The sequence below is a fragment of the Mustelus asterias genome, chromosome 8 (assembly GCF_964213995.1).
Source record: "Mustelus asterias chromosome 8, sMusAst1.hap1.1, whole genome shotgun sequence".
Classification (NCBI taxonomy): domain Eukaryota; kingdom Metazoa; phylum Chordata; class Chondrichthyes; order Carcharhiniformes; family Triakidae; genus Mustelus; species Mustelus asterias.
Window position 1 is genome coordinate 66,750,521 of NC_135808.1, and position 21,282 is coordinate 66,771,802.

General features: G+C 39.0%; 1 protein-coding gene across 2 annotated transcripts in view; it reads right to left on the bottom strand.

The window, feature by feature from the left end:
- Positions 1 to 480: 480 nt before the first annotated feature.
- Positions 481 to 21,282, bottom strand: part of uap1 (UDP-N-acetylglucosamine pyrophosphorylase 1) — a 39,228-nt gene continuing 18,426 nt past the window's right edge. The window contains exons 3-10 of one of the 2 annotated variants that reach the window (XM_078218110.1): positions 20,814 to 20,989; positions 18,364 to 18,536; positions 12,712 to 12,905; positions 12,461 to 12,601; positions 10,585 to 10,773; positions 7,611 to 7,658; positions 5,907 to 5,973; positions 482 to 1,752 (exon numbers count right to left, since the gene is read on the bottom strand). In XM_078218110.1, coding sequence (XP_078074236.1) covers positions 1,660 to 1,752; positions 5,907 to 5,973; positions 7,611 to 7,658; positions 10,585 to 10,773; positions 12,461 to 12,601; positions 12,712 to 12,905; positions 18,364 to 18,536; positions 20,814 to 20,989 — 1,081 coding nt within the window. In that variant the 3' untranslated portion in view covers positions 482 to 1,659. Of the gene's footprint in view, positions 1,753 to 5,906; positions 5,974 to 7,610; positions 7,659 to 10,584; positions 10,774 to 12,460; positions 12,602 to 12,711; positions 12,906 to 18,363; positions 18,537 to 20,813; positions 20,990 to 21,282 lie in introns of both variants that reach the window. The other variant, XM_078218111.1, reaches the window with a different exon arrangement.

Here is a 21,282-nt window from a genome sequence, read left to right on the forward strand (position 1 = left end):
GGTTGAGCCAAATGGCCTGTTTCTGTGCTGGGGTATGTTTCCATTTTGAACCCATAGTGAATATCGTGGTTTTCAAGAAACCTGCTCTGGAGATACAAGTCCATCAATCTTTTTAACCGCAGCTCCATTCAATACTTCACCCAATAATATTTAAAAGGAAAGTCTCATTCATTAGGGAAATGATCATGGCTCTTCTTCCTATTTCCACTTGGCTTCACAGAATGCACCCAACTCCACATTGCATATGAACTTGGGCCTTTAAATAAAGGTGAAATTGCATCACGCCCACCCATATGCAATGGAAGCATTTTCACAATCTTGTGTTTTTCACCCATTGTCCCCCCCTTCCAAGACAGATCCCAGCTCCCACCTTATCAATGCCAACATTTCAACTGGAACTTGCCTTAAAAGGTAGAATTATTTCTAATCATTTGGAAGGGAGTCACCAACTTAACGGCTATAGGATTAATAGGCAAACAATAAAATTAGATGATTTTATTTGACTGTCAAAATAATCAATCACTATAAAAAAGTGTTTGACAAAGAATCAGTCACATAGATCAATTTGCTAATGCTGCAAAAGCCACATATTTTGAATTTCTGTGACAATACATCTCTTCCTATTATTGAACATTCTGTAGATGTAATTTAAGAGTAAAAAGTACCATTAATACCATTACAGAAAGAAAACATTAGAAATAGTTTTCATAAATTGGCGCAGCAAGATAAATGGGAAGGTGCAGCACCTTTAGAGCATGACTTTAGAATCCTACAACAGGCTAAGCAGTTCAAGATAGATTTATTTCAAAAAAATTAAATTTGGTCAAGCCAGGCTTCAAAAGATCCTAGTTTTTTCTAATGGAAGTTGTTCTTCCTCGCTTCCTTACTGCATGAAACCATTATAGTAAAGTTTAATCTGTGTTACAAGCCAGGGTATTGGCCCAGGATGTATCCAAACCAGAGTATGGGTGATTTGGAACGGACATTAATAAAAGTGGACCGCAAACTGCACCACAAATTCAGATTTTATTGGTTTGGGGAGGGTGGGGGAGGTGGCTGATATAGTGACTGTAAAAGACTGAATGTGTGGAAATTACGCTTTAAAGGCTCAGTTTCAAAATATAAATATCTTAGTACCAATTGAAACCCTTCATATAGAACACAGACGAGAAAATATGTATATGTACAATAATGCGGTGACTTAGTCCATAACTCATAAGTGCTGCAACAGAGTTATGAAGGTCTTCCGCACAGTTAAGTTGAACCAACCAAGTTGAACCAACATGATATTGTAATTATTGTATGGGTTGAGTTTTTAAAAATATCAAATCAATTATTGTCACATTGGATATCACATTAAAATAATTTTTTTTCCCACTAATGTGAAAAATTCAGCTGTGCCCAGAGCAAAACCCATTCTACTGAAAAAATAAACCAGTTTATCTAATAAAGCAAGTAATGATTTAAATACTAAAACTGTAAAATAGTTTACTAAAATTTTCTTTCAAAGAAAATATTTAAATTATAATTTAAGACCTGTTTGGCTAGAACTGTTGCTGAACAATGTACAAATGTTCCCAGTTACATTTTGGTGTGCAGTTTAATTGCCGTAAAAAGATGTGTTCAAAAGAATCTTCATATTCTGCTGCATGTCGCATTTTAGAGCCCATTTGCGGTCAATTCTCGGACTCCTTTCTCGTCTATAATCAGCGGAGGTTGGAAATCCCGTCCTGAAACATATTTATCCAGACCCTGAAACACAAATTTCAGTTTTAATTCCAGCCTATGGGACTATGTAATTGTAAGATTAGTAAGAGAATAGTGCCATTCATATGAAATTAAAAACATTTTCAGGATGGTGTTGTGGGTTATAACTGTGTCCTGCCGCTGCTGGCTTCAAGTGTTCCTCCCTATCTGCCATTTAGGAAATCCCACACGTAGAGAGTTGTTTTGAGTCTTAATTGAGATCCGAGCAAAGGGGTGAGCCTACACTTGCCAATCTCATGCCGATAAGTCAAAAGGGAAGCTGGGTTGGAAAGTGTAAATAATTGTACTGGAGGGAGTGTCCTTCTGATACTGGTGTTACAGGGACATAATGGGATGATTTCTTTTATGTATTAGAACTGGTTTAAGTACAAAGGGTTTATAATTTTGCTGCGCTAAAGGGAGACGTTTTTTAAGCAAACATGAACTTAATTCCACACATGACCCAAGATAGTGTGTGTGGTCTTGGAATGCTCTTACAGATACAAGGGGAACAAAATACTTCATTCTTTGTCAAACACCAAATGGAAAAAAAATTTAGAGCCAAATCCCATTTTTGTGTCATACCATTTTACCAGAAATGCCGGTTTTACAGAATGAAAGTGACTGGGTTGTAAAACTGACAGTTGGCATTGGCTGCTCCCCTCAACAATTTGGAATCACTTAAACACACTTCCCTGTTCAGTAAAGTTGTGGAAGAATGCAGACAGAGCAGATTTTTAATGAGCACCTTCATGTCGAACTACAAGAGGTTTTCTCCAAGTACGGGCAGATCTCTGAGGTGAGTGTGATTAAAGACAAAGACATGGGCAAATTGACCAATTATAATCTAGATGGGGAAAGAGGCTGAGAAATTAATGGATCTCTATCTTTCCTCTAAAGAAAAAAAAAGTCCCTGTAACTGAAAGGGAGAAGGTTGGGTCTCAGAACAAGACCAAGAATTAATGTCACTAGTTATAGGAGTTGTGTCCTTATAGCTGCTGCCTCCCTGGCCCTGGTAGTAGCCATCTCCCCGAGAGTCGTACTGCTGAGAAGCATAACTGCTGCCTTTTCACCCACATCCTAACCACCACCTCCCAACTTCTCTCGGCATGGACCACAAGATCTGCTGCCCATTGAAGGATTTTCCGTTCACCACCATTGCTGGCATCCTCCAGGTTTTCAAAAGTGATGATGCCAAAACGGCGGGGTACCACAGCTACGGCTCTCGAGGAGACAGCTACTACCGTTAGAAGCTTTTATACAGCTGCTACTGTGAAACTAGGGTCCGGTGTTTATAGGGAAAATGCAATAACATTTGAAAACCATCATGTGATTTGATGGCAAAAGAGAAAATGCTGGAAAATCTCAGCAGGTCTGGCAGCATCTGTAAGGAGAGAAAAGAGCTGCCGTTGAGTCCAGATGACCCTTTGTCAAAGCTGATTTGATGGCACATGAACAATACTGTCTTATTTTGAACATTCTCTCCACACCCTGTGGGAAGAGAAAGGTTGCTTCAATGAATTGGCAGCTAACTTGTGCCTCTTTAGAAAATTCCCAGCCAGAACTCTCAACTTTGTCTCACTCAAAACCATTATGTTTGCAGTAGCAATGGTTACAGTAATCAATTAACTGGGATAAAGGATGGACAGTATCATTAGTAGTATGTCTGCAATAACTGAATCTAAATACTTGTCCAGTTTATGTTTTTGGGTTGCTGTATTATTTCACTTGCAATAAATCTGACTTTTTAAAAAATTCTAAAGTTATAACAAAAAGAGTGTTGGAAGAACTCAGTAGTACAGGCAGCATCTGTGGGGAGAGAAACAAGAGTTTCAAGTCCAAAAGAACTCTTCTAAAGGTATGTCCGTAAGTGGTCAGTCCAGCATTTCTTACCCATCCCTATGAATCATGGTACTCCACTCCCACAATGCTGTTAAGGTAGGGAGTTCCCGACCAGTGGTAATGAAGTAATGGTGATATATATTTAAGTCAGGGTGGTCTGTGCTCAGAGGGAACCTTGGGAGTGCTGGTGTTCCTCTGCATCAGTTGCCCTTGTTCTTCTGGACATTAGAAATCATGAGTTTTGGAATTGTTGCCAAAGTAGCCATGGTGAGTTGCTGCAGTGCATCTTGTAGATGCGATACTCTGCAGCCATGGTACACCGATGGTGGAGGGAGAGGTTGTTTAAACCAATGCCTTGGGTACCAATCAAGCAGATTGCTTTATTCTGTATAGTGTCATGCTGCAAGTGCTGCTGAAGCTCCAGACAAGCAACAGCATTTCATGACATTCCTGACTTGTGCCCTGGTGGCGGAAGAGACCACTTTGAAAAATCAGGGTGTGCTACTTGCTGTAGAATACCCAGCCTCTGATGCCACTGTAATCCAAGGGAAGGTAGCTATGCTCTATCATGTTGGAAATGGTTATTGCATGGTAATTGTAAGATGTAGTACCAATGCCACTTACGACTGATCAGCCTAAGCCTGGGATAAGCACGTGTTTTTGTTTCAAACATTATGAAGAAGAGATGATTGATGAAGCAGTCATCACTGAGCAATTCTTGCAGCGCTATCCTGGGGCTCACATAATTGGACTTACAGGAAAATGTGGGGGTTCTCTCATCTGGCTTCATGCATATAGTCTGGATATGCTATTTTATTCATAGTACTCAATTCAGGTTTTGGCTCATATAAGATCTGTTCTGTTCATGGGAACTGTTTTTTTGTTGTGAAGTTTAGAGATGGGAGGAGCAGTTTTTTGTAACAATCTGTTCTCAGAACTCAATGTTCAAAGCCACTAATTAGTCGGAACAAATTTGTGACAATAATGGCTTTTAGACAAGTGGAAATGATTTGCAATAAATTCCATGCGTCTCAAACACAAAGAAAAATATTCAAACTCTTAACTTCCTCACTTTTACGTAGTTTGAATTTCATAATCTTGTGCCAGATTTAGTAAACAGAAGATTCTTGAATGAACTGTAGGTCTTTCTCTGTTCAAGCCAAAATTATTTTATATTCATGATGAATTGTAGGTAGTATTAGATTAGGACAGTGATTTCTGAATTTAAAATAAAATGGTAATATTTGAGATATTGTAAGTAGAATTAATTCAACTTCAATTAACTTAAATATATCAAATTTGCTCTTCAAAATGGATATGCCACCCACCTGCTGATATTCTACTTTGGAATATAGAAAGTTATGTGCTGCTACCTCCAGCTGACTCAGGTGCATTGCTTTGCAGGGGTTGCATTCACAAATTAAACCCCCCATTAATGACACAAGCTGCAACCTGACCAACGGCCCATCACCACTTCTCCATGGATCACAAGCAACAGCATAAGAGGGTACTGCAATTTTAAAAGTAGCAGGATTCTCCAAAGTTTAACAACCTATAGATTAGTGACAATACAGCTAAAGGTTCTCACTTGGGCAATCCCATAACCTACATTGTCTAGCAACACGGAATTATGCAAATAGATACTCATTTGTTGGCAGCTGACAAGGTATCTTAATTTTAAGGCAACTTGCCCACACTTTTGACTCAGCAAGGAACGTAACTGGTAGATCTACAGTAAATGCCAATACTTGTGCAATTAATGAGGACACTTTAAATATGGTTCTAACAAGGCCCATTTTGACAACAGCCATGATAGAGAATACAACTAGAAATCTTAAAACAGTATTTGGGGCACACTGATATATTCTGGCTGGAGTCTCAAGGATTGTCCATGTTCACAATTTCGAGGTAATGGAAATGGCAGGTACTCAAAAGCAGTTTGAAAGAGGCTTGCAATTTAATTTTACAATGAAAAGGGATGATTAAAAATTGCAGCACCTGGCTTGGCATTAATAGAGCTAGTTATAGGCTGTTACTGCCAAGTTGTATCAATCTGGTCTGATGAAAATTAACCCCAACGTGTAGAAGCAAGCTCAGGTGATACTGTCCAAGGGATGGATTTTTGGCTAAATTGACTATTTCGTACAAAGTTTGTTAGATTCATTTTACAGAAGACATGTCAGACCATATACCACATTTAGCCTTGTAGTTTATATGATTTTGAATAACGGACTAACTCTCACTAATTATTTAAAATTATAGGTTTCACTATACACCAAGTAAATCACTTCTTACTGGTGTTAAATAATCAGACTCACCTCTCCAGCATAAGATACAAGTGCAGAAATTTCACATTTGATTGGAACATCTGTTAACTCCTTCAGACTGAAAAGTAAAATATGATTTTTAACAGTTTATTAAAAACTCACCCAGCAAATACCAAGTCTCCTTAGAATCTATCACCACAATTGTTGCATAGTCACCTTTTAACATATAATTTTAATAGACTTTGAAAGGTTCATGTTAAACTAGAAGATAATTGGATTAGAATTGTAAATAGCTACATACCCCATTTGGAGGTGATTGGAAATGTGTGTATAAAAAAATTTGATGTCACACAGCAGTGCTTTCTACTTCTCTCTGTGATGCTAAAATGAAATGGACCCATTCACAATGAATCACAGTCATTGCAAAAGCACCAACAGCTTGGCACTATCGCTGTGAAACCTCCCATGATCTGATGCAATTGGATCAAAACTTCAGAATTATAAATGGAGGGAACATGTTACATTGAACATGTTAAAAATGTCAAATCAGGTTGCAAGATGGAGTAATAGCAAATAAAAACTCTGATTTCAATAACAGAACTGTTTCCTTTCTCTTAGATATTCAATTGAAAGGAATATGATATAATGTTAGTACATCAATGGAATTTAAGTTTGTTTCAGTATCAGGAAGTAAAGGCTAGGTTTGAGCCACTATTAAAAAAGTGAAATGCAATTTTGCTTTCAGTTAACTTGGTGATGTGAGTGCACTCCAACTTCAACAGTAAAGGAATCAAATGAATGACCTGTAATTTTAAATGGGAATTTCAACTGACATACTTGTGGATAGATTCTTTAGAAGACACAGCACTGCTGAAATAAAAGCCCAAACCAACCATGAATACTCCAAAGTTAACATGCTAAGAAGTGTTCAGGCATGCAACCCTTGTTTTGTGTTAGTATGTCTTTTCACCGCCAATCTATCAAGACCAGCATTTACCTGCAACTGCCAATGTCTAAACCCAGTTGATGTGTTAAAGAACTGTATTATGAAAACATAGGCATGGACTATTCTCTTATTTTCTGGCATTATCTATGTTCTATTAATGCACCATATTTTTTTTTAAAAATCAAAAACTGATAAATGAATATACCATTAAAAAAGGGTCAAATCCAATATTTCAGTAGTTTGAGGTGGTGTACACCAATGAATGGAATGATAGCAAACAAGGAATCACCAAGTAAAATAAAAATAAAGTGCTAAGGACTGTCAAATAAAGAACAAACTTAAAAAAGGTCTAATTTGGTTTCCTGATATCTTGAATATCAGACTGGATGATCTGCAAAGTATAGAAAAATATTGTGAACTTGATCAGATCTGTGGGTAGCTATCCCTCACGTGACTCATTTAATGTGTAGCCATAAGTATACAGATGTTGTTCTGCATTTAAGGCATCTTCTCCAGATTTCTGATGCAAAGGTATTAAATTTGGAACTGCATTACAAATTGGATCTTACACAATCTGTACATGCCCTTTTAACACTGCTGTTGTAAAAAATTCAGAGGGAAATATTACTGTTCACAGTAAGAATCACAATTAAACGTACATAACATGTTATAGAATCTTGCTTTGCTTTGAGCACTTACACACTGGCAGTACAAAAAGGCAAGTCCTTCTCTACAATGTTTTTAAAAAAAAAGTCAGCAAAGCAGCCACGACCCATCACCATGCATTAAACCAAATCCAAGATATTTACTTGTCATTGACAACAGCAGTAACTGCTTCTGACTTTCCAGTTGTCGAACTGCCACATGGGAAGAAAAAGTGAATTAATGGGAAAATAAAATGCAAAACCACAATGTTACAAATAAATTTGAGATTAAGATAAAACTGAATTTATAAAAACCATCTCCTATAAAATGATATTGGCTGAAAGTAAATTTTAATAAATGTGAAAGATAACATTAAAGGATGGATAACAAAGGGTTCCTCGCTTCAAATTTCTCCATGTTCTCTGCATAATGTAATAAACTAGATTGGCCATTCTACTGTTCAAATGACGAGTTAGAAAATAGACATTTCAAATACTAGGCACCCGAATGAAAATGTCATAGAGTTACAAATAAGTATTCATTGTGTATTAAACTTCTGTGAAAGAAACATTTGAGGATATTATACAGATTTATCAGCAGTCAAATGAAGACCTTTCAATGCAGATCCATATCATTTGAGATATTCAATATTTTTATCCACTGGAATTAATTTACAAACATGGGAATGTGAAGTTCAAATTTCTACAGAACATGATAAAAAGAAACTTCAAAAGAAAAATGCAAATTAATTATGATGCACCCTACAGTTAGTTTGAAAAGTCAGGGAAATTGCTATTACCACAACATATAAGAACATAAGAACATAAGAAATAGGAGCAGGAGTAGGCCATCTAGCCCCTCGAGCCTGCCCCGCCATTCAATAAGATCATGGCTGATCTGACGTGGATCAGTACCACTTACCCGCCTGATCCCCATAACCCTTAATTCCCTTACCGATCAGGAATCCATCCATCCGCGCTTTAAACATATTCAGCGAGGTAGCCTCCACCACCTCAGTGGGCAGAGAATTCCAGAGATTCACCACCCTCTGGGAGAAGAAGTTCCTCCTCAACTCTGTCTTAAACCGACCCCCCTTTATTTTGAGGCTGTGTCCTCTAGTTTTAACTTCCTTACTAAGTGGAAAGAATCTCTCCACCTCCACCCTATCCAGCCCCCGCATTATCTTATAAGTCTCCATAAGATCCCCCCTCATCCTTCTAAACTCCAACGAGTACAAACCCAATCTCCTCAGCCTCTCCTCATAATCCAAACCCCTCATCTCCGGTATCAACCTGGTGAACCTTCTCTGCACTCCCTCCAATGCCAATATATCCTTCCTCATATAAGGGGACCAATACTGCACACAGTATTCCAGCTGCGGCCTCACCAATGCCCTGTACAGGTGCATCAAGACATCCCTGCTTTTATATTCTATCCCCCTCGCAATATAGGCTAACATCCCATTTGCCTTCTTGATCACCTGTTGTACCTGCAGACTGGGCTTTTGCGTCTCATGCACAAGGACCCCCAGGTCCCTTTGCACGGTAGCATGTTTTAATTTGTTTCCATTGAGATAGTAATCCCATTTGTTATTATTTCCTCCAAAGTGTATAACCTCGCATTTCTCAACGTTATACTCCATTTGCCATATCCTCGCCCACTCACTCAGCCTGTCCAAATCTCTCTGCAGGTCTTCTCCGTCCTCCACACGATTCACTTTTCCACTTATCTTTGTGTCGTCTGCAAACTTCGTTACCCTACACTCCGTCCCCTCCTCCAGATCATCTATATAAATGGTAAATAGTTGCGGCCCGAGTACCGATCCCTGCGGCACGCCACTAGTTACCTTCCTCCAATATGTATAGGGATTGTTAAATTGAGGTAGGAAGTAAGCCACAGAGGACATGGGAAACATTTCACATATCAACACCTATTTGGGACGCTGCCTCAAAATTAACTAAATGTCATTGTTTACAGCTATACTATCAATGATAGCCACTTTTGTGTGAATGCAAAAGCATACATGTACAGTAAAACACATACAGTTGCACCTAGATTTTCTGATCATTGATATTCTGACTGGTGATAATCCATTTATGTTCAATGGTTACCGTGGCTATTAAAAGACAACATCAACTGGTAAATCTTAGCTTTGGCATCCATAATAATAAATACTGTTGCTACAAAGATGTACCTACCACGGATCACATTAATTGGAAGGTTGTAATCCCATCTGTGTTCAAATAGTTATAAACTTTTCAAACAGATTACTATCTTGAAATCTCTGCCTTTCTTCATATTCTGCAACAGATTCTATTCCAGGTGCTAATGCAATGAATTAATGCTGTTCTGAAGCAATCTAGTGATGCATGTTTACAAGATTTCAGAACAAATACAGCATATAGGTGGAAACAATAGGTAGCTCCTGATACAGGTGCAAACAGGGTTTCTGCTGAGCCAATTTGATCACCCCCAAGATTTTATTTGATTACTTTCAATTTATCATCAGATGCTTAGTGGTGTAAAAACAACTCAGAAGATAGAAACATCTTAGCAGTTTGAACAATGAATTTTACAGTTGGAAAATGCCATGGGGTATATTTTGATAGGAATTCATTTGCCCGCTCAATGTAGGCATCACTTGGCAAGGACCATATTTATTGCCCACTCCTAGATGCCCTCGAGAAGATGGTAGTAAACTTTGTTCTTGAACCACTGCAGGCAGTGTACTCAAGGTATTCTCCTAATGCAGTTAAGTGCTCCAGGAATTTGACCAAGAAGGAACAGCGACACGTTCAAGTCTGGATGTGACTTGAAGGGAAGATTAGAGGTGATAGTCTCCACATAAATCTGCTGCCCTTGTTCTTCCAGATGGTAGAGGTTGCAGGTTTGAGGGTATTGTCAAAGGCGAGTTCCTGTGAGATACCTGGTTTTATTCAGAATCTAAAAGTTTGTTCTAGAACTTTCTGCAGAGACTTTGGTTTCTACACGATGCCTTTTTATTGCATTTAAACCAAACTTAAAAACAGAGGTGATGGTCATTCCATGCACCTGTCGCCCTTGACATTCCAATTGGTAAAAGTCACAGGTTTGGGAGGCGCTGCCAAAAACAATTACATTCTATAGTACATTATATACCTGGGAATTGCAGGAATCCTTGTTCTATTTTCATCAACAAAGTTTCCACCTGCATTTAGTACCCAACGATGGTGCAGGGACATCAGAGCATGGCGTGCTGTTGTAGGTGTGTCCTTCCCATTCTGACTATCTGCATTCTTCAGTGGAGAAAATTCATCTTCTCGTAAGACTTCAAAGACTACAAATTTCCTATGAAAATATATTTTAATTACATTTAAGAAACGGTTAAGATTACCCTTCCACATACAAGTGACTTGTGGAGGAGTCTAGAACTAGGGACAATTTAAAACTTAGGTGTCTCCCATTTAAGACAGATGAATTTTTTTTCTCTCTCAAGACAATCGTTAGTCTGTGGAATTCTCTTTCCCAAAGAACAGGGGAGGCTGAGTCATTGAATATATTCAAGACTGAACTAGGTAGATTGTTGATTGACAAGGAACTCAGGTAATGGGGGGCAGACAGGAAAGAGTCGTAGACGAAGGTCTTATCAAATGGCAGAGCAGTCTCGAGGAACCAAATACCAATTCCTGCTCCGAACCCTTGTGCAGAATGTGAAAATGATTCCAAATACCACACCCAAAGGAAACACAATATAGACTGCTTGAAAATTATTATAGTTACGTGGGAAAGCTTACAATAGTCCAAAATTATAGGGTAGTGAAAGATTACCTTACTTCCCTCATAACCCTGGAAATTCAAACTGCTGGATGATTAGGTATTCCCCCTCCCCCCTCCCCCTGGTGGCAAGGTGCCCTTTATAAGAGGTACTTATGAGATGGGAATAGTAATGTAGGCCCCAAAAGTAAAATCCTTTCAATGTTGTGCTTTAAATTGTCAAAGGTGGAATCCAGGAAGAGGACGCTATTCTATTCCCACTCAGATCTAGAAGTTTTCCACTATTTTGTCCCTTTTGGGTGTAAAAATTGTAAAATTTCTACTGACAAAAAAAAACTAGTATTTGCCAAAAGATTAATCCTTTACCCCATCAATTTAAAGATCTGGTTTTAGCTTATGTGCACAAAAACAATGCTGTATCTCAGGAGTTTGTGGAGCTGACGCTGAAGGATACTGAAGCCAAGATCATGAAGGATGCTGAAGCCAAGATCAACACACTGCCTTCATGCTTGATATAATAAAACTCCAATTTGAAATCAAGTTTACTTCAAATAGAACTGATTTGAAATCAGGTTTATTTCTATACTAGTTAGTTTTAAGAAAGAGTTCACTGCTCCTTGACATTAAAACAATAAAGCTGATGGAGTAGAATAACACAGTTGCTATGAAGCCAATAGTGCAAATAGCATCTTCTGGTTGCAAAGAAAAAAGGCTCATTTAAAAAAAATGAAGTCAGAATGATGCAAGGCTATTTTCAAAACCAAAACAGCCTAATTATAAGTTAAGGAAACATGAACTAAATAACGGAGGAACTGTTTTTCCAAACTTGGTACCAACTGCCACCTAGTGTTGCAAATGGTAAATTAGTATAGCGCAAAGTGATTCTCCATTCAGCACAAAGAAAGAATGGGAGTTTAACGTAAGTAGGAACAAGACATACATGGCCAAAGAACCTGAAAGAGAAACTCAATAACAAGGGACTCTGGATGGTATTGATGCTTTTCCTATCTATAGCAGTCTTATGAATTATGTTTAACGCATGCAGAAGAATAGTTTACTCTAAATAAATGGGAGTGCAAGTAACGCGAGATTACAAAACACACAATTGGGTCAACTAGACTCAATTTGCAAAAGAAAGGCAACATGATCAGGGTATTGTATGGAGCATCCCAAAGCACGAGACATCACTTAAGGGGGGGGGGGGGGAGGGAAGGAGAAAAGGAAAATTTATAAAGAGAATTGTATTCACAAGAAAACTTACTTGGAAAACTGAAAGATGTCAAATACAAATTTTTCCAATTTGATTCCATTAGGACTGTCTGGTTTAATTTGTTGCCCATGATCATCAATATAAGGAATTTTCTTCTGTGCAACATGGTGTCGCAATTTGGGTTCATAATCTCTGACAGAGAAAAAGAAAACTTCAACTCATTCAGCAGCATTGAAACATTTACATAATGGATTCTGAAAGCAATCATTTCTTGTAGAATAAACCCAAACGCAATAACTTACTTAACAATGTTCTTTAAGAACTTCAGTGTAAAGAAGTGGTTGCATATGTTCCCTGCATTGAATGTTAGACGTCCGTCAGCGTTCCTTTTCTGTGCTGTAGCTAGGGTGATCTCACTGTATTCCACAACTTGATATAGGCCATTTACTTTACAAACAACACCAACAGCCTCAGTTGGATTTGTCTTTTCTACTACCTGAATTTAAACACACAAAATATCACAAGAATCGAGTATTTAGTGTTACTTTACTCACTCAGCAATAGGCAGCTAGAATATTTCGTAGCTACAGGAACCAAGGTCAATAAACTCTAGAAATTTAGTCAATGTTGGAAACCACAAAATTCCCCCTTTAAGCATCCTGATTACTCTCAATTTACATAATATTTAAAGTTTGTATTTATTTTGGTAACACCAATGAACCGTTGAAAATCTTGGAGAAAGCATACAAAACGACTGGGACCCAACATACACTTTGCCTGCATTAAAATAGCCATCTGTACAATGGTCAAAATGTTTTGAGTATATCTTTTTAAAAATACATTTCCGTGAGTGACATTTTTTTGAGATGATTTCCTTCTCAAAGCCTCGAGATGCTAAGGCTTGAATCGCCTACTGAAAACACAGTGCAGGGCCTAAAACAGGAGTGCTGCATGTATTATCCTGTCTCCTGACCCATCCCACATCCTGCTCTTTCACCCCCCCCACTCCAACCCAAAGATAAGTGACGTAAATAAGGATCCCAACACGGATTGCTTTGCTGAGCATCTTTGGTCTGTCCGCAATCAGGACCCTGACCTTCCCGTTGCTTGCCATTTTAACACCCAATCCTGCTCCCATGCCCACATGTCGGTCCTTGACCTGCTACAATGTTCCAGTGAAGCTCAACACAAACTGGAGGAACAGCATCTCATCTTCCGGCTAGGCACTTTACAACCTTCCGGTCTCAACATCGAATTCCACAACTTCAGATGATTAGCTCTACCCTACCTCAACCCCTTTGTTTTCATTTCATTTTTAACTATTCTCTATCTTTCATTTCTTTGTCTTTATTTCCCCCCCTCTTTCGCCCTATTTTATCCCCCTTTGCTTCCCCCTTCTCAATTTTATCTCTCTCCTACCCATCCACCCCCACCCTCCCCCCCCAATCTTCATCTGTCACAGTTTACCCTCTGATTTGAGCTTCTCTGCGGTTTGGCCATTCACACCTTTTATTCTCTCTATGGACTGCAATTAGCAGCCTTTCCCCTTGTTTTGTGGCTATGACTCATCTTTCATTCCCTCATCCACTTAAATATCTCCCACTTTTTGTCTTTTAGCTTTGACAAAGGGCCATCTGGACTCGAAACGTCAGCTCTTTTCTCTCCTTACAGATGCTGCCAGACCTGCAGAGATTTTCCAGCATTTTCTCTTTTGGTTTCAGATTCCAGCATCTGCAGTAATTTGCTTTTATCCAAACACTAATTCCATTTTTTGAGGTACAAATAGGAAAAGCAGGTGCTGGGCACACTCCACGCATTTGGACCAGCTGCTGAGCAGTGCTACCAGCAGCCTTTAAAGAAACTGCTGGAGCTGGTGCACAAAATGGTCCAAGCTATTTTTTTTTTACTGGGGCCAGGAGAATCAGAAGTGCAGATGCCCAAAAGATTCACTATGCCCTGCTTGTTTGTCCACCCCCCCCCCCCTCCCCTCCCCTCCCCTCCCCTCCTCCAACGATTGACTCGTTTCTCCTCCCTTACCATTCATCATCTGTTGGTCAGCTCAGTATAGGAGCCAGCCAATTATCCATCACGATGCAGAAGGGGTATTCTTGCCAGCTAATGATTCGAGGAACTAGTCAAAAATGAGCAGGTGTACTCTACCCATTCTCTATTCGGTCATGGGATGTGGGCATCGCTGGCTGAGCCAGCATTTATTACCCATCCCTGAGGGGGGCAGTTAAATGTCAACCACATTACTGTGGATCTGGAGTCACATGTAAGCCAGACCAGGTAAGGATGACAAATTTCCTCCCCTAAAGGGGCATTGGTGAACTAGATGGGTTTTTACAACAATAGACAATGATTTCATGGTCATCGTTAAGACTTTTAATTCCAGATTTTTATTGAATTCAAATTTCCCCATCTGCTGTGGTGAGATTCAAACTCAGGTCTCTAGAGCATTATCCTGCATCTCTGGATTACTAGCCTAGCAACAATACCACTATCTCCCTATTTCCTCAGGCATTTAAATTCAGCCTTAATGGCAGAGCCAGAACTGCACAACTAATAGTTTTTGACTTCTAAAAGATGCACCACATGTCAAAATCAGACCAGTTACAGTGCAGAAAGGAAAGACTGAAAAGAAAGCAAAGAAAATATTTACCATTTATCAAGCAACCTACAACCTAGCTTACGAATGAATGGACATCATGAATCACAGTGCAAGATTATATTCAAATATCAAAACAGTTGCATATATTTTAGTTGCATTCATTGCTTGAGGGAATAGAGTAGAAAGAATGGTTACAGCCCCTGCTGGCTCTCTGCAAGAACAGCTTAGTCACCTAATGTCCCACCCCTGCCCCATTATCTTGCAATTTTTTCCACTTAACGTGTATTGAATTCCCTTTTGAAAGCCTCAATTGCATTCTCCTCCACTTCCTTCTCAGGCAGTGCACTTCAGTTTGTAACCATTCACTGCCAAAAAAGGTTATTTTGCCCATCACTTTATGTCCTCTGGTTCTCAACACTTCAAACAACTGCATAATATGTCTTTATATTTATAAAAGATAGACACTAATTTTTGAAAGAACAGAATGAAAGTGGTCAGGTGATTTGTGTGCTTTGGACAGACATAGAATCCCTACAGGATAGGCCATTCGGCCTATCGAGTATGTCCTGACCACAATCCCATCCAGGCCCTATTCCTATAACCCCACACATTTACCCTGCTAATCTCCCTGACACTAGGGTCAATTTAGCATGGCCAATCAACCTAACCCACACATCTTTGCACAATGGGAGGAAACCCATGCCGACATAGGGAGAAAGTGCAAACTCAACACAGACAGTGACCAAGGCTGGAATTGAACCTAGGTCCCTGGTACTGTGGGGCAGCAGAAGTGCTAAACACTCTGCCACCCTATGTCTGGACACATCTCTGGAAAGTTACTTAAAAATGTAAATACCTCCCCAGGTGTTGATGACTGCTCCTCAGAGACTTCAGGATGTTAGACTTTGCCAGCCGGGTGATGATGCAATTATAAATAGAAGACATCTGGAGGCTACCCACAACCGGAATGTTAATGGGATTTCAAACATTCTCTATTGTGAGAAAAATTGCTTAGCCATCAGCCCATTGTGTGCACAATGGAAACAGGGATACTGTTGTCATATGACAACTGGTTCCTGATTTAAAGATCAGAGAGAAGCCATCTCACCCAGCAATAGGAAGGGCCCTGCCTAGAAAATCCACCACAGCTACTGATTTGGAGCTAAATTGTTTTACCTGTGAGATTACATTTTTTGATACAGGAGTTCAACCATTTTGACTGGACAACTGAAACTGCTTTTGCATGGAGTGAACCTTTGTGAATTCATCATCAGAAATATCTGACCTTTATTTTTTTCTTCTTCAGGGAACCAAAAGAGTGTTCTCAAGCCTGCATCTTTTCCAACTAGAGAATGCATCTCTTAACACTGACAGCTGTTGTCAGATACCAACCAGCTGCTGCTAAGCTGTCTTATGAGACCAAGAACAATGCTGTGCATTTTTAAAAAATACATATTCAAGGTCCTTTCCATTCACAGCCCATTTGGCAACTAATTTTATTCATGTGTCTAATATTTAAGACAGGTTCGTGAATCATGCAGCACAAAAGGAAGCCATGAAGCCCATCAGTACTGTTCCAGTTCTCTGAAAGAACTATAAAGTAGCCCCATTAGCCTGCCACCTTTGCTGATGCACTTTTAACACAGAACAACATATTTATTAAAACAAGAAATAAATGACTATACACAGGACAAAAAGGTTGAAAAGAACTTAATACAAGATGATGATTCAATTTCCCAATATTTCTTAACCTAGCAATATCTTACAGACACATTAACCGATGAAGAGTTAATCACTTGACACAAAGGCCCCTTGCTTGAGACTGGGACACATGGAAGCAGTTTTCTTCGGGTGAATTCTTAAGCATAGACTTGAAGCTTCTCATGCAACTCTGATCTCTCCTCAAGATGCATAAAAATAACCATGAAAGTGAGTTTGAACTCACTTTCAGTAGCAACACCTCTAAACTGATCACATTACTGAGTCCCATAATTGACTATTGAGCTAACTGTTGTCCCACTCGTCATTTTTATTTTCAGAACTGAGAAACACCATCTTTCCTCTCTGACACACACCAACTGAACAGCCTCTCAGCTCCTGTTTGTCACTTGACAGTTTTTCCTACCCGGTTTTCCCCCCCAAAATTACTAATTTTGAATCCCTTTTTAACCTATTTCTAACTTCAGGGTGTTGTAATAACTCATTAAAATGTATATACATACAAATAAGCCCAAAAGACTGACTTTTCAGCCACAGTTCCACCCAGATTTCTAGGCACTCATTGTCATAAACTATCTGCATGAAACTGAAACCCCTCTATCTTCCTTAACACAAAAATACACAGATATAAAACTTCAATTCAAAAATTAAACATTGTTCATACTTTTGAAAGCTGCTACTACATCTGTTTTCACCACAACTTCAGCCTGTTCATCCCAGATAATAATTTGTTCTTTAAAAAAATCTTCTTCACCTCCCCTTGGGTTCCTTTATTAATTATCTTAAATTGTGTCCTTGGATTACAGGCCCTCACGTCAGCAGAAACATTTTTTTCCTTAACCATCTCTGTTTCAAGGACACAACTCCAGCTCTCTGCTATAACTGACGCCCACATTCCTGATGCGATTCTGGCTACGCTCCCCTGCTGAAGGCCTCGACTTCCTCCATGAAGTGACGCCCAAAATAGAATGCAATATTGCAGCTGAGGCCTAACCAGCAGTTAACATAGGTTTATTTACACAGTTAAAATTCAGCATCATGCCTTTAAACCATGGATCTGTAAGCTTTAACATTCATCCGCATTTATGTTTGTAACTATAGATGGAATTCTCTACTCACACCCCACCGCTGCTGCGAGAGGACAGAGAATTTGGCATTCAGCCAAATCTCCATTCACTGCAGAGGGATGAGTGTGTCCTGCTGGTGTGAACAGACAGCGAATTCCACCCAATGACTTTATTGGAGAGAAAAACCACCAAACTAAGATAGATAGGAAAAAGTGCTTGCATTTATATAGCGCATTTCATGATTCCCAGATCAACTTAAAGTGCTCTACAACTAATTAAGTACCTATGAAGAGCAGTCACTATTTTAAATAAGAAATACACCAGCCAATTTTTCTCACAGCAAGGTCCCACAAATAGCAATAAAAGAATGATCCGATTAATATTTTCAGGTGTTCCTTAAGGGGTAAATCTTGACCATATTAATAGGACAAATCCCCTGCTCTTTGTGCTGAGGTCTACCCATGGGGGTAGACATCTTGTCAAAGTTATAAACTGGATTTTACGGCAAGTTTACGGTGTCAAAAGAAGTTGAACACAGTTTTAAAATATACACATACCTTGGCTCCACAGTCAGCTTGCTGCTTCACACAGAAGCCAATGAATGTTGGATCTGCAACTTTAACAAGAATATTGTCCACACAGTACACATGAATAAAACCAATGCCTCGCTTTTCCATATCCTCCACAATCTTCTGATTTCGAAGTGCTCGATAAAGACCCCCGTTCCCATCTGTGAAACAGAGTACTTCATATAACATCAACAACTCTTGGAATGTCTGTAGTACAACACAGTAGGAAGTTTAACAACACCAGGTTAAAGTCCAACAGGTTTATTTGGTAGCAAAAGCCACACAAGCTTTCGGAGTTCCTAGAAGGGGCTTGGAGCTCCGAAAGCTTGTGTGGCTTTTGCTACCAAATAAACCTGTTGGACTTTAACCTGGTGTTGTTAAACTTCTTACTGTGTTTACCCCAGTCCAACGCCGGCATCTCCACATCATGTAGTACAACAGCCAGCTTTAAATTCTGTATATTTTGAATGTGAAATTTGGTTAAATTTCAAAATATAGAGCATAAAAACCAGCACCATAAACAGCAAAGCTGTTGCAAAATGGCTGGTAAGCAAGGCTACAGTGCCACCCGGTGACTATTGGTGGTTTTGCTAGAACATGCACTTCTGTAAGCTCAGCTCAGATAACGATAAGAGATGTACCATTTCCACCACCTTCAACATTCACTCCGCCCACAGTGATATAGTGGCAGCATCTACAAGGTGCACTGCAGCAAGTCCCCAAGACTCCTTCTACTATCTAAAAGGACAAGGGGAGCCGATGCACGTGACCATCATCATCTGCAAGTACCCTCCAAGTCATACACTATCCTGACTTGGAACTGTATCGCTGCATCAGAATATTGGAATTCCCTCCCAAACAGGAGTGTGTGTGCACCTACATCACATGGCCTGCAGCGGTTTAAGATAGCTCACCATTACCTTCTCAAGGGCAATTAGGGATGGGCACTAAAGCATGCCGGCCTAGCCAGCAAGACCCATGATATCGAAAAGAATGAAAAAGAAATAAGCGTTTGCTAAGCATTAGAGGTAATGATACCAATCTCAACAAAATTCTCATCCTCATATTATTGCAAAGTAATAGTTCTTTCTCAAAAGGTTATGGCAAACACTTCAAAACAATCCAAGGAAACAAATTCATACTATAACAAAATATCATAGCCACAAAGGGATCACAGTGCCAGTAAAACTCTTATATTGAACTAACTTGAGAATGCAATCAAGTGATCTGGCATTTTTAAAAGGAGAATATTTCCATTACTTGTCTTGCAAGAGTTATGAGTAGACAAAGCTAATGCAGATGGTGTTCAGAGTGGGGAAGTGAGGTCATTTTCTTCACAACCAAGACAGACAAATGGAAATAATTTCGTAATGTAAGAGATTAGAAGCAGCAGATTCAGTTAGGTGCCCCTGTACACAAATCATTTAAAGTTTGTGTGATGGTTGAAAACATAGTCAAAGAGGCTAATGGAAATTGGCCTTTTGAAGAAGTGCTGCTTCAGCTGTGTGGAGTCAGGGTTAAATCTCATGTCCAGCACAGTGGCAATTAGGGTAATAAGTCTAAGGGAAGATTTATTGGCCATAAAAGAACACAGCATAGATTCACCAGGTAAAGGGTTAAATTGACAGCAGCTCACAAAAAAATTGGCTCATATTTCTTTGCGTTTAGAAGGTGGATGATCAAATTGAGGTATTTAAAACGATAAAGGGATTAAATAAGTTAGAAGTTGGTGAGAAGTTTTTCAGGTGAGGAAATCTGGAACGAGTACGAGGGCAAAACTGAACCAAATTAGGAATCTAAATCTTATCACAGACCTTCCCTTTGCTCTTGTTCCCACCCTTACCTTACTCAAAACCTAGCTCTAACTTTTTAAGTTCTGATGAAAGATCACAGGCCTGAAACATTTCTCTCCACAGACCTGCCGAGTGTTACCAGCATTTATTTTTGGTTTTATTTTAAAATGAGAGAGTACTTCTTGCACACAAAAAAAATGGAAATCTGGAACTCTAAGTGAATCGCACTGTTTAATATGGAGATTTTCATTAGGCAAGATTATTAAGGGACTGAAGTAAGGCAGATAAATACCTCAACCCTGATCACACCAAATGGCAAACAGACTCAAAGGCTGAATAGTTTATCCCTGCCTTCCGATTTACTTACTGGGACAGTTTTAATTCCCATCATAAATTCTGATAATGTTCAATGATGTTTGTTTCTCTATTAAAAAGCAAATGAAAGCTGTTATTAGTTATATCTTTGTGAAAATTGCTCAACATTTAAATATGATCTCGTGAAAGATGAAACACATTAGAAAGGGAACACCTGGATTTATTGTGGACAGTTATGGGCAAGCATGCATCCTTGATCTAAACCCAGAGTGCTAGTTGTAATATTGAACCAACTCTTTGCATGCAGTACTTCCAAAGTTCTTAACCAACCTGGTGCCATTGATATTTTGCTTTTTCCTTCAAGGATAGCTTTCCCATTAAAAGTCATAGCTGGCAACATTCCCTGTTGGAAAAAGATGACATTTCCTTCCTGTAAGCCGAAGTAGCTATTTTTAGCAAAAAATTCTTCTGTAGATTCCATTGTCCGACCACTTGTCATGATATACCTAAGAAATGTATGAAAAGGCAAAAAAAATCAAACTCTAATCTGTTGGTTCAATTAAAAAAAACTTTTAGGAATGCGAGGAGCATCAGCATACTACATTGTATACCAGGAGAATCAGTATACTATAAAACTGATCTGAAAACAACATGCATTAAAGAGCAATATTTGACTATTCAATCAACAATGTAGAATGTCACGTCCATTAATTATGTCTAATCAAGTTCAATTAAATGGCGCATTCCAAAGTACTTTCACAGGGAATTAAAGATTGCAAAAAGCAGCTTTGTTTTTAAA